Below are 13,629 nucleotides of genomic sequence, written 5' to 3' on the forward strand. Positions count from 1 at the left end.
GCCGGCCACAGTCACACGGGCAACTTACTGTTCATCACGGATAAAGCGTCCGGACGGCGCTTCCTGTGCGACACCGGCGCCCAAGTGAGCGTCATGCCCGCCTCTGACCAGGACAGGCAATCCGCGGTTTGCGGCCCCTCCTTGGTTGCGGCCAACGGATCGACTATCCGCACCTTCGGCCCGCGCAACGTCACCCTCTGCTTCGGCGGCCAACGCTTCGCTTGGACGTTTGTAACCGCCAACGTGCCCATGGCTCTGCTCGGCGCCGACTTCCTCTGCGCACACGGACTGCTGGTGGACGTCCAACGGCGTCGTTTAATCAACGCTGAAACCTTCAGCTCCCTGGTATGCACATTGAGCAGCTCCGCGCCGACCGAGCTGGCATGCACCGTCCCGGCGGCGAACGAGTTTGCTCGCCTGCTCGCGGAGTTCCCGGCCCTCACGCGGCCGACGTTTTCGGCCGTCGCAGTACGGCATGGGATCGAGCACCACATACCAACCACGGGCCCGCCGGTCTACGCCAGGGCCCGCCGCCTCGACCCAGCCAAGCTTGCCGTTGCGAAGGCCGAATTCGACGCGTTGGAGCACCTCGGCATCGTGCGGCGCTCCGATAGCGCGTGGGCCTCGCCACTGCACATCGTGCCAAAGCCGGGGGGTGGATGGCGCCCGTGTGGCGACTACCGCCGTCTTAATGACGCTACAACACCCGACAGGTACCCGATCCCGCATATCCAAGACTTCTCCGCCCGTCTGGCGGGACGGGTCATTTTTTCAAAAATTGATCTCATACGGGGATATCACCAGGTACCTGTCAGGGCGGCCGACGTCCCTAAAACGGCAGTCATCACGCCGTTCGGCTTATTCGAGTTCTTGCGGATGCCGTTTGGTCTCAAGAACGCGGCTCAGGCGTTCCAGCGCTTGATGGACGGCATGCTGCGTGACCTGCCGTTCCTTTTCGTTTACCTGGACGACATCCTCGTCGCCAGCACGTCCCGGGCCGAGCACCTCCTCCACCTCCGAACACTGTTCGGGCGCCTCAGCGAGCACGGCCTCATCGTCAACCCGGCCAAATGCCACTTCGGCACGACGGCCGTTGATTTTTTGGGCCACCACATCACCAAGAACGGGGCTGTGCCGCTGCCAAGCAAGGTCGAGGCCATCACCACTTTCCCGCGTACCCGCACCATAAAGGCCCTGCAGGAATTCCTGGGAATGGTGAATTTTTATCACCGCTTCGTGCCCCGCGCTGCTCAACTCATGCGGCCCCTCTACGAAGCCCTCCGGGGCAAGCCGGCCAAGCACGACATCGCCTGGTCCGCAGCAATGGATGCGGCCTTCCAAAGCTCAAAGCGGGCCCTCGCCGACGCAACACTGCTCGCTCACCCGGTGCTCAACGCTCCCATCGCCCTCACCACGGATGCCTCCGACTACGCGGTGGGCGCCGTACATGAGCAATGGGTGAACGGGGTTTGGCAGCCACTCGCTTTTTTCAGCCGGCAGCTCCGGCCGAACGAGCTCAAATACAGCACGTTTGACCGGGAGCTCCTCGGTCTACACCTGGCCGTCCGCCATTTCCGCCACCTCCTGGAGGGCCGACCTTTCACGGCGTTCGTCGACCACAAGCCGTTGGTTTACGCCATGGCCAAGGTCACGGAGCCATGGTCGGCCCGCCAACAGCGCCACCTCTCCGCCGTGTCGGAGTTTACCACGGACATCCGGCACGTCGCCGGCAAAAACAACGCCGTGGCCGACTGTCTTTCCCGGGCCAGCGCGAACGCGGTCCACCTGGGCGTGGATTTTGCGCTCATGGCGGCGGACCAAACCACCGACACCACGGTGCAAGCCCTCCGGGCGGCGGACACGGGCCTCCGCCTGGCCGACATCCCCTGCGCGGACACTGTCCTGCTCTGCGACGTCTCCCAAGGCCGGCCTCGCCCCATCGTGCCCGTCACCTGGCAACGCCGCATCTTCGCCTCCCTCCACGGCCTTTCCCACCCGGGCCGGAAAGCTTCCCAGAAGCTGGTGTCGGCGCGTTTCGTCTGGCACGGCCTTCGTCGGGACGTCCGCGATTGGACCAGCGCCTGCACCGCCTGCCAACGGGCCAAGGTCCACCGACACACCCAGGCCCCGCTGGCACCTTTCACCGTGCCCGAACGACGTTTCGACCACGTCAACGTGGATCTGGTGGGCCCCCTTCCCCCATCACGAGGGTTCACACACCTGCTCACCATGGTGGACAGGACCACCAGGTGGCCGGAGGCCGTTCCCCTCGTCTCCACCACCACCGCCGACGTGGCGCAGGCCTTCATCGCCACCTGGGTCGCCCGCTTCGGCGCACCGGCGGACATCTCGTCAGACCGCGGACCACAGTTCACCTCCGAGCTGTGGGGCGCGGTCGCCCGCAACCTGGGGGTCAAGCTCCACCGTACTACGGCCTACCACCCCCAAGCAAACGGGTTGTGCGAGCGATTCCACCGCTCCATGAAGGCCGCGCTCATGGCCGGCCTTCAAGACGGCGGTTGGGCCGACCGGCTGCCGTGGGTCCTTTTGGGCCTTCGCACGGCCCCCAAGGAGGACCTCCAGGCATCCACCGCCGAGCTGGTCTATGGCCAGGTGCTACGCGTCCCGGGCGAATTCGTGCCCGACGCTACCAGCCCCTGGTCCGCAGCTCGCCAGCGCTCGGACCTCCAGGAGGCCGCCCGACGGTTTGCCCCCGTGCCGACATCCCACCACGGTGACCCCCAGTCCTACGTCCCCCCAGCACTCCGCACCGCGGAGTATGTTTTTGTGCGTCACGACGCACATCGGCGGCCACTCCAGCCGCCGTACGACGGGCCCTTCCGGGTGCTGCGACGGGACGACAAGTCGTTCGTCATCGACATCGGCGGCAGGTCGGACCGGATTGCAGTGGACCGCCTCAAGCCGGCGCACGTGGACGTCGACCACCCACCACGGGTGGCCCTCCCGCCGCGGCGAGGCCGCCCCCCGTCCACGGTGCCCCCCACTCGACCGCCCACCACCTCACCGGACCCCCTCCCACGACCCACCAGGGGTCGCTTCGGCCGGGTCATCAGGACCCCCCTCAAGTTGACCCTGCCGGTGCAAGTCGATTCTGGGGGGATGTGTGTAGCGGCTGCCGCTGGGGTTACACAATCGCCTTGCACCTATCAAGGACGCGGAGCGATCACCAGGCCGGGCTCGTCCAGGACGCCCGGGCAGGCCCGCGCTCGACTTGCCAGGCCTCGGTCGGGACGCCCGGGCAGGCTCGCCCTCGGCTTGCCAGGCCGCAGCCGGCCCGCGGGGCCACGCCCCCTGGCGCCAGGCCTGGGCAAACCCCCTGGCGGAATAGATATATATTGCCGACCGTAAAACGTTTTTCCCAGAGTGCCTGAGTGTTTGATTCTAATAAAGCAGCTCAGATGAATTCAAGCTTTTTGTCGCGTCCATTCTTTCGATCGACGTGGGAGCCACAGCTCCTTCACATACATATATATATATATATATATATATATATATATATATATATATATATATATATATATATAACTGTAAGAAATAGTAGAAACTCCACAGTACGAGCAGGGCGTCTCATTTGCATTGAATAAATAATCGTTAGATTAAATAAGACGCGGACGTAGCTTCAGGACGTCGATCTTTAATTGTCGACAAGCTTTCGACCAACAAAGGTCTTCTTCTGAGTCGGCCCCAAGTTCAACGGAAGGAGTATACTAGCAGGAGCAGGAGTACCCGTCGTTGCCCGGTGATGTTGTTGACATTTTGAAGAAATCAATTTTTTTTTCTATTCCCCTACTTGCACACAATAAGGAAAATTGATATTTAATATGATTTTATATATATATATGAACTCCCATCTCACCAGTCCCTGTGCCAATCAAATCCTGGACCAATCACTGCTCTTCGGGGCATGGCTCATGGCCCTGCCAGTGACTCTCTGCTCACCAAGTCGGTGTTATCAGTGGTAGTGCTTGATGCCTGGTTTCTGGTTGTTTTTTAATTAGTGTAATTAATTATGGTGTCGATTGATTGGCTTGTCTATGGTGTGTAGTGCGATGTCATAAGGAACAAAGGAAAATATTACAGAGCCAATTACATACAAGGAATTAATTTACCCATAATCCCTCGCTAATTAACAAACCCCACCCCTCTCATGGGGACGAAGATATAAGCTCTTCCACAACATACGGTCCACACAAATTTCCTACTTATTATACATCGAGGTTTCTTCTTTTTCATGACAGTCGGAGCATCCTAATCTATACACTCTACCTGGACTAAGGTATTGCCTACCCCCTACAAACGTAACAATATACATACATATAAATATATATATATATATATATATACATATTAGTATCTGTAATTTGGTGCTCCAACCTAATGAGCGAACGTCATTATGTCATCACCACGTATGTCCGCCAGCATTAGCTGTATGGGACACCTTACTGGTGGTTCCCCACTGATGGTATGAAGTCGCATAATGACTGATATATATATATATATATATATATATATATATATATATATATATATATATATATATATATATACACAAAGAATTAAGTTAAGCACCCCCCCCGTTTTTTTACAACCTCGCACATTACAAGTTTGTTGTCGTCAAAACAGTGTAATATACCCATGATATTGCTATATTTTCTGGAGAAGTGATATTATGGTCACATAAAAACATAACAATCATGCCGTTTTCAATATTTTATTCTGAATAATTTAAGGTGAAATTTTTTGGGAATTTTAGGCATATTTTCACCTCAATTTAAGTATGGAGCTATAGGTCCATCACGGACAGTGTGGATGACGTTTATGTTTTCTAACGTACAGTCATTGTTCTGAGAAGACCTCTAGCGATCTTTGCGTCAATAACGTGTGTAGGACCCACGTGATCGGATCACTGACTCAACCAATCACTTTTTTTCACTTTGATCACTCAATTTCATCAATGGATAATTGCTAATGTCATACCAATCATTATTTGATCTCACATACCTTAGAATATATGCCAATGTATACATATACACAAAGAATATATATTAGGGGGTGCTTACCTTAATTCGTTGTGTAGGGGTGCTTAACTTAATTCTTTGTGTATATATATATATATATATATATATATATATATATGTTCAAAAGCCTTTTCCATATATTCAATGTGCAAAGACGTACATGTCAGTTCAGCTCTTGCAGTTTGTTCATCTCACAGCTGTGGAGCCCATAAACACGTGCTCAGTCGACATGGGGCTCAAATGAAGTGGTGGTGGTTTAGGTTCGGCTATGTTTCCATCTTTTTTCACCAGTCTGCAAATTGACTATGCTGTTTTACACACTGCCATTGCTCTCAGGGCCCTCCCACCTGTCCCCACTGCAGCTGTCGTGGATGCTCTCATGACTCTCTCCCAGCTTTTGACTACGAGGCAGTACCACCACTGCAGCGCTGTTTGCCTTGAACGCCCAAAGGGCTCCCCCACCCGTATCCACTGTAGCACTCTGAGTGCTGCTGATTATCCCACTCTCACCACTTGATGCCTCCTATTATTTATTTTCCTATAAATCCATTTGTCCACAATTGATTTTTGTCCATACCCCTTATTCTTTAGATTCCCCAGCTGGCATCTGCATTATAATTAGTAATTATATTTGGTTATTCATTACAAGCAGGTGTACCCAGCAATGCTTGGTGCTGTTTACCTCCACCGCCAAAGGTGGATGGAGGTTATGTTTTCATCCCTGTCTGTCTGTCTGTTTGTTTGTGAACAAGAGATATCAAAAAGTTATGGACGGATTCGGACGAAATTTGGCAGAGAGGTTGTGTGTCTGACAAGGACGATTCGATTCGATTTTGGTGAAGATCTGAATATTGATTCGGATATGAGAATTATTTAATTGTTTCGGTGATTCTTCACCATTGAGAGATAGGGCTAAAACCAACATATAGCAGGATATCTCAAAACGTTATGGACGGATTTGGAGGAACCTTGGTGGACAGGTTGTGTGTGTGACAAGGAAGAATCGATTCAATTTTGGTAGAGATCTGGATCCGGATGCGGCTCGTAAATTTTTAAAAGTGATTCTTCATCATTGGGAGATCGGGCAAAAACGATATCCAGCAGGATATCTCAAAAAGTTGTGGACGGATGATTTCGATTAAATGTATTCTGTATTGTGATTTTCTGGTCTATTCTAGGATACAAAACGTAAACTGTTCACCTGGCGGAGGCATGCCGAGTGCCGTTCTAGCAACTGAGTGCCGTTCTAGTGTAATCCTGTTTGCATTTTGAAAAATCAATTGTTTTACCTCCACCACCGAAGGTCTCGTATCGTATATATTGTGTCATATAGCACAATTATTGGGCAATGGAGGATGGAGGAACATCTACGTAACAATCATTGTTTGTTTTTACTTTGCTTTATAAGTTCTACATCCACACCTTAACGTTTGTCTGCGACTTTGAATCATCATAAACTTAGCCTCTTGGCATTGCCTTGTAACCCATTAGAATGTAAACAAAAGTTTTATTTTATAACTTTTGACGTATTTACATTAAAAACTAAAACAGCTCTCTGTAGAGCGCATACCTCCGCAGGACTGAACAGTTTACGTTTTGTATCCCACTGATTCGGCCGGATCCGAATCCAGACCTGAACCAAAATCTAATCAGCTTCTTCTTGTCACCTATCCAACTTATCCATCAAGTTTTGCAATAACCTATCCATTACATTTTTTAATTTCATGTTTTTTTTCATAGTTTTTGGCCCGATCTCTAAATTTTGAAGAAACACTTCAAACAAATTATTGCATACGGATGTTCACCAAAATATAACCAATTCGTCCTTGTCATACACCCAACCTATCCACCAACTTTTGTCCAAATACAGCCATAAACTTTTTGAGATATCCTGCCGAAAGGCAAGCCTAACTAGCCTGACACTGCACATCACCCAGCCAACACCACCCCTACTGTCAAGCATGGTGGTGGCAGCATCATATTATGGGGCTGATTTTCATCAGCAGAGACTGGCAAGCTCATCAGGATAGAAAGGACAATGGATGGTTCAAAGTACAGGAGAATCCTATGATTAAAACCTGCTTGAGTCATTCATTAATCTGAAAATGTGTATGAGATTCACATTTCAGCTGGACAATTATCTGAAACACAAAGCAAAAGCCACACTGGAGTGGCTGAATAAAAAGAAAATAAATGTTATTGAGTGGCTCAGTCAAAGTTCTGACTTGAACCCAATTGACCATTTATGGTGAGACTTTAAGATTGAAATCCATCGACGATCCCCATCAAACTTGGCAGAGCAATTTTCACATGAAGAATGGGCTTTTTTTTCACCATCTCACTGTGCAAAGCTGGTAGAGACCAACCCAAAAAGTCTCGTAGCAGTCATTGCTGCAAAAGGTGCTTCAACCAAGTATACTAACAACTCTATTTCATGTGACTGAGGGGCTGAATGTCGGTCTATCAGTGGCCTACAAAATGTAAACTGTTCAGCCTGGGCTCTACCGAGTGCCGTCCTAGTTTATTATGCTTTTCTTTTTTCGTTAGATACTACTTCCTGCAAAGGTTGCCAGTTTGGGTTTCAGCTCAGCGTGGAAAATAGTGAACCCTTGCATTGCTGCAGTGGTGTGCAATTGGGGCACTTAGAAGAAAAATTTCACACATTTTGTGTTGACTAGCCCTACTTTACACAAAGACTGGGTGGAAAGAGCAAATCCTGAGAAATGCCATTCACCCCTTTAGTCAGAACGTTGGGCACCACATCATGCCAGATCAATGTCACGGTCTGAGTTTTCTCTTAAAGTAAATGCCTCATAAAATAAATATCAGATGTGCAAAGAAAATCTGCAAGCGTGTCGTAATTGAATGATCTTGATATACAGGACACAAAACATGAAGTGACATCATTTTCCCCATCTGTTTATTGTGGAAGAAATAAAGATGTTCCAGATCTATTAAGCTTAATATGATTTGTAGGAAGTGGATGTTAAGACATCCATGAAAATACCGTTGCCTTTTAACAGCATGTCTCATTCTTGGCAACACAAATACCCATAATCGCTTGTTTCTAGGTAGCCGAGTGTATCTCTTGTTTAGCTGAAGCCAATCCTAATTCCTGAACAATTTATCCAAGGGGGAATCCAATTGAACGTGGATTTTTAAAAATGAAAGCAAGGGTAATGTGGATAGATTACATTTTTTTGAGGGAATTTGTCTTGATAGTGTTGGTCGTCAGTATCCATAAACATGCGTTTCCTGTTTTAATGCAAGTGCTGAAAATCAAGATGTCTGCAAGTTAAGTAATGGAGGATGGAATAGCAAATAGAACTAGACAGGCACACGGTAGAGCGCATACCTCTGCCAGGATGTAAAGTTTATGTTTTGCATCCCACTGATATGCCGGATCTGCATGTGGACCTTAATCAAAATCGAATCGGCTTCGGCTTGTCACCTAACTGACGTATCCACCTAGTTTTGTCATAATCCATCTATAACTTTTTGAGATATCGTGCGACACATCGTTTTTGGCCCCATCTCTCATGGGTGAAGAATCACTTTAAAAATTCTAGTATCAAGATTCAAATTAGAATCTTCACCAAAATCTAATCATTTTGTCCTCTAACCCTAATCCTAATAACCCTAACCCTAATCCTAACAACCCTAAACCTAATCCTAACCCTAACAACCCAAACCCTAACCCGAACAACCATAACCCTAAACCTAACCCTAACCCTAACCCTAACAACCCTAACCCTAACCCTAACAACCCTAACCCTAACAACCCTAAACCTAACCCTAACAACCCTAACCCTAACCTGAACAACCCTAACCCTAAATCTAACCCTAACCCTAACAACCCTAACCCTAACCCTAACAACCCTAACCCTAATCCTAACCCTAACCCTAACAACCCTAACCCTAACCCTAACAACCCTAACCCTAACCCTAACAACCCTAACCCTAACCCTAACGCAACCTGTTGAACAAGTTTCGTCCGAATCCGGCGATAACTTTTTGGGATATCCTGCAAACAGACAAACAGACAGACAAACAAATAGGAGCATCTTCCGTCCTTCTTCTCTGTAAGACGTAATGAAATGCAGATGTAATGAAAAACTAGTCTTGTTGGTGAAGGCAAGTGTCATTTGGCATTGGCAGACAAATAGAACAATGCATGAAATAAACAAGACGTCGATCGAGGTATGCCAACAACCGTGGAAAGCAAGGACAAGCTGATGAAACTTACTCCAACAAAGGGTTATAATGCCAGAAATGTTAGCTTTTCCTTCTTTCCCACACACATACCTTGATCCACTTCCTGTTGATTTCATAGATTGGAATGGAAAATAAGTTACTTCCTAGTAAATGAAAGTTTGAAGTCTTTTGAAACTTTCATACTAGTTGTTGCACGCATTGGTGAATATTGTCGATCAAACATCTGCAAATCATCGAAATATAGATGTAGAAGTTTGTAGTTTGAAGCACCTGCTGCAAAACCTGCAAACTCGCTCACTCAATGATGCAAACTCAAGCGATTTTGGCATCTCATTTTAAACTGACCAAAATTCCGGGTTCGATTCCTACCCGAGCTGACTACAAACAGTCGGATTAGTGCTTCACGGGCAGGGTGTTACATCACAAAGTGTGCTATCCATCTGAATAGATGTTAAGCCGGGTTTCCTGTCTGCTAGAAATTATTTCTGGAAGGGGTTAAACATCCGACGGTGTCTTTTAATATAAGGCGAGTTATACCCGGAATCCTGAACAAATTACAAATTCCTTTCCTGACTTATGGTGGTTTTGCAGGTTCACCACAACAACTGGAACCCAATCCCAAGGTTAAATCATGATACCAAAGTGGGACATGGTGGCATACCATCTCATCAAAGAAGGCACAACACGATGTTTTATTACAGGTTTCTGGAGGAGTTTTGAGGCTATATGAAACTTTCAAAAACGAAGTATTCTTGTCACCGTTGACATGAATATTAAACTGCTCTTAGCTCTCCCCTATGGGCCGGTGCTCCTGCCTCGCACCTAGCTCGTCTTCACGCTGTTGAAACCAAAGCGTTCAGAATCATTGGAATCTCCCGCGATGACGCTATCTCCGAGGGCCTTTCACTCACTCACCGCAGGCAGGTTGGTGGTCTTTCCGTCTTCTACCGACTCCTCTCCGGCCTTGCTCCCCCAGCCCTCTCTGGGCTCTGTCCCCCAAATATTCCTGCAGGTCGCACAAGATCTGCCTGCAACCCTCTTATGGTTAAACTGCCAAAATCAAGACTCTCTGCTCACCTTCACTCCTTCATTCCTCTTTTCTCCCGCCTCTGGAACAAACTCCCTCACTCTCTTCAATCCCACTCCTCCCTCCAGGTCTTTAAAACGGCTGTTCACCACCATCTCTTATCTTCCCCAATCCAAAACCTTGATCTTTTCTACCCCCGCTAATTTCACCCCAAATCCACTTTTTTGAGGTGACTTTTGTCTTCTTTCCTGGAAGTCCTTGGTGTCCTTGCGTTTTATACCATCCTGCCTCCCCCCAGGCCCTCTGCCTCCCACACATCTCCCGATGTCCCTGCCCTCAAATGTTATGTTTGTGTGCTTCCTCCCCTTCTCTCCCCATCTTGTCGACCGCTCCCATTTTTATATACTTTGTTTACTTGTTTGTTTGATTTGTTTGTTTGATAAATGTTAGCTCTTTCACGAGCCTCGACTCTGTATCCAAAAAAAAAAAAAAAAAACCTTCATGGAAATCCTGACATGTCTGGACTATCATGGCATGCTCATTCTGCTCTGCATTATGGCTTTGTGACTTCACAGGTAAATGTGTTGGGTTCATGATAAATTAGTTGGAACCCCATAACTTGACAGGTAAATGAGTCATTTCAAGCTCCATATAAGGATCATGCCCCCATGACCTGCATCACCTGTCCCTCCATGGCAGAGAGCTTGCGGGTCTGCTCGGCCGTCTGGGTCAGCAAGTTGGTGCTCAGTTCCAACATGGCCACAGTGGGGTTGGGGCCTGAACCCGCCTTCCAGACCTGTTGTTGATCTGCTTCCTGCATGGCTCTCTCCAACTGTGGGGCAACAAATATCACACACACTTTCAGGATATTTAACTTCAGCCACACACAGCACTTTCCCCTTTCTCTCAAACACATCTATCACAGCAAAATCACACTCAATGTACTCAAACAGACACAATTATTTGTCATTCAATAAGGTATCACCTTACACATACACACACACACACACACACACACACACACACACACACACACACACACACACACACACACACACACACACACACACACACACACCACAGGATCACAACCAATATATTGTTATAGATCGCGGTTAGGATGTTATAGACCGAGCGGTGGTTTAAAACCGCGACCTAACAAAACTCACCCGATTCACCCAGACTTTGGCCGGATCGCACCGCAGCTGCTCAATGAGGGGAAAAGACAAAAACGACGAATGCAAAGAGGAAAAGGAATAAAACGAGAAGACGTACAGACGAGTAATGGGTTTTATTATTTACACACACAAGCAAAAAGGAGCAATCAAGTTTTATTTACAACACATAAGACGCAGGTGACACAGTGCAAATTTAGCTTACCTACAGGCTTAACTTATCCCAGGACAGAACAAACAGAACGCTGACTCACGCGGGGGATGCCAGGAATGGCAGAAGGTGGATGGCTGGAGGGAGAGGGAGAGGTCCAAGGGGGGGTCCCGCAGCACAACCGGCGCGTTCAGCAGCCGCCGTTCCTCTTTGGCCCTGCTCCAAACCGCCGTTCAGGCCCCCTTTGGCGGTTGGGTGGTCTTGCGGCTGTGGCCTCCGTCCGCTGCGTTCCCAGGACTTGTCTCACTCGCTTTTCACCACCGACTCCTCACCACCGCAACCAACTGTGACCACTGACCCTCCTTTTGCAACCGACTCAGACCAACTCTTCTCTCTCTCTTTCTCGGTGCGACCAACTCCTCCTCTCTCTCTCTTTCTCCGACCAACCCAGAGTGCATCTCTCTTTCTTCTTCTCCTCCTCCACTTCCGGTTGCGCCCTTTTATAGCGCCCCCCAGCGATCACGCCCCCGGCGCTTTGGACACGCCCATCGGGGCGCTCACCTCGGCCCTGGCTGGTCGCACGACCCTCGGGCTCCGCCCCGGACGACGACGGGCGGGCGCGCCCCTCCCCTCCTCTGACGAGGTGGAGACACGCCTTTCTTCCCTGACTCGAGCCTCGTGGTCAATGGCGGTTATTGGAGGGGAGGTGATTGGGAATCGAGGCTCAGCAATGACGAGAGGGGATGTAATATGGCAATCGAGGGTCGGCAATCACGAAAGGGGGGATGTGAAGGAAATGGGGATTTTTGGGGATGGGAATGGAAGGGGATCTATTCTCTCTCACTGGTGCAATGGAGTATTTCAATTAATGGGAGACACAGCCTTATCTTAAAACACAGAATAAGATATAACTATCGAACATGAATATCCTATGATTGGCTGACGTGTATGCTTGTGGACTATGGGACGCCCTTTTGATCTTACACAGCTCCGGAGGCAGGAGGCACAGCACAACAACAATAATAACAATCATACAGCACACAATAAAAAAAAATATATGCAGTCCTCATATCCACAACACTGCACTCTCCTCCTCTTAGGCACGTCCCGGGCCTACAACTTTTAGCTTTAGCGTGACACGTAGGTGTAGTTCCCTCTATTTTTAACCTGACCCTGAGTGCGACAGTTTAAACATAAATAAATGTGTCCCGCTGCTCCATTGCACCCTGCCTAACAGACTTTCGCCCACAGTTAACCGAATTGCGGAATGGTCTTCAAACTATACACTGACGGTGGGGAGCATTATTTACAATGACTCTGCTTTTATTTACAAAACTAACCCAGGACCTGTAATTGTTCTTTCTGGGGGGAGGACAGTCTGCTCTGCATCAATGCACCATGAAAGCACCTATAACGCACCAACACCCTCAAGCACCAATCAGTGCAGTCACCACTGTTCATCAATAAAATAAATTCAACAACCCCTAACCCTGCAGGTGTCTCTTGCTCTTCGGCTCCCTCTGCTGGTGATTATTATTTGTCTTCCAGATGTTGTCATTTTCATTTTGCTTTGCTTACTGGCGGCCTATTTTCAATAAAGTGTGCCCAATGTGTCCTTATTTATTTTATTTATGGCCCACAGGGCCGACTAGTGTGGTTCACCTGTGGGGCATCGGTGCCCTGTGGCCAAGGTCCGCCAGCAAGATTTCGGGCCCTCATGGCCGGTTCCAGCAGAGGGGCCATGCCCCAACCCATGGGGTCCATAGGTGGTGCTCGGCCACAGACATGTGGTCCATAATGTGGTGCATCGATGCAGACAGCTGGTTCTGGGAATTTCGGGCGCACAATGGCCGACCCACGCACGCTCCCCTCGGCGCCCAACGGCGCTCAGGTCCTCATGTGGGAGACAAAAAGGGGGGACAAGACAGATGAGCGAGGGGTAAGGTCTCAAGGGTACACATCAAAAAGGGCAATGCAAGGCGAAATGCGTATGGAGGGCGAAGTGAGAAAGCTCGTCCCTAC

General features: G+C 49.1%; 1 protein-coding gene across 1 annotated transcript in view; it reads right to left on the reverse strand.

Moving 5' to 3' along the window:
* Positions 1-13,629, reverse strand: part of LOC137422373 (angiopoietin-2) — a 256,544-nt gene that overhangs the window by 112,716 nt on the left and 130,199 nt on the right. Inside the window, exon 3 of the mRNA XM_068109125.2 lies at positions 10,964-11,113. Within this exon, the coding sequence (XP_067965226.1) occupies positions 10,964-11,113 (150 nt within the window). The remainder of the gene's footprint in view (positions 1-10,963; positions 11,114-13,629) is intronic.

This window comes from Myxine glutinosa, chromosome 2, assembly GCF_964187855.1.
Source record: "Myxine glutinosa chromosome 2, kmMyxGlut1.1, whole genome shotgun sequence".
Taxonomy (NCBI): Eukaryota; Metazoa; Chordata; class Myxini; order Myxiniformes; family Myxinidae; genus Myxine; species Myxine glutinosa.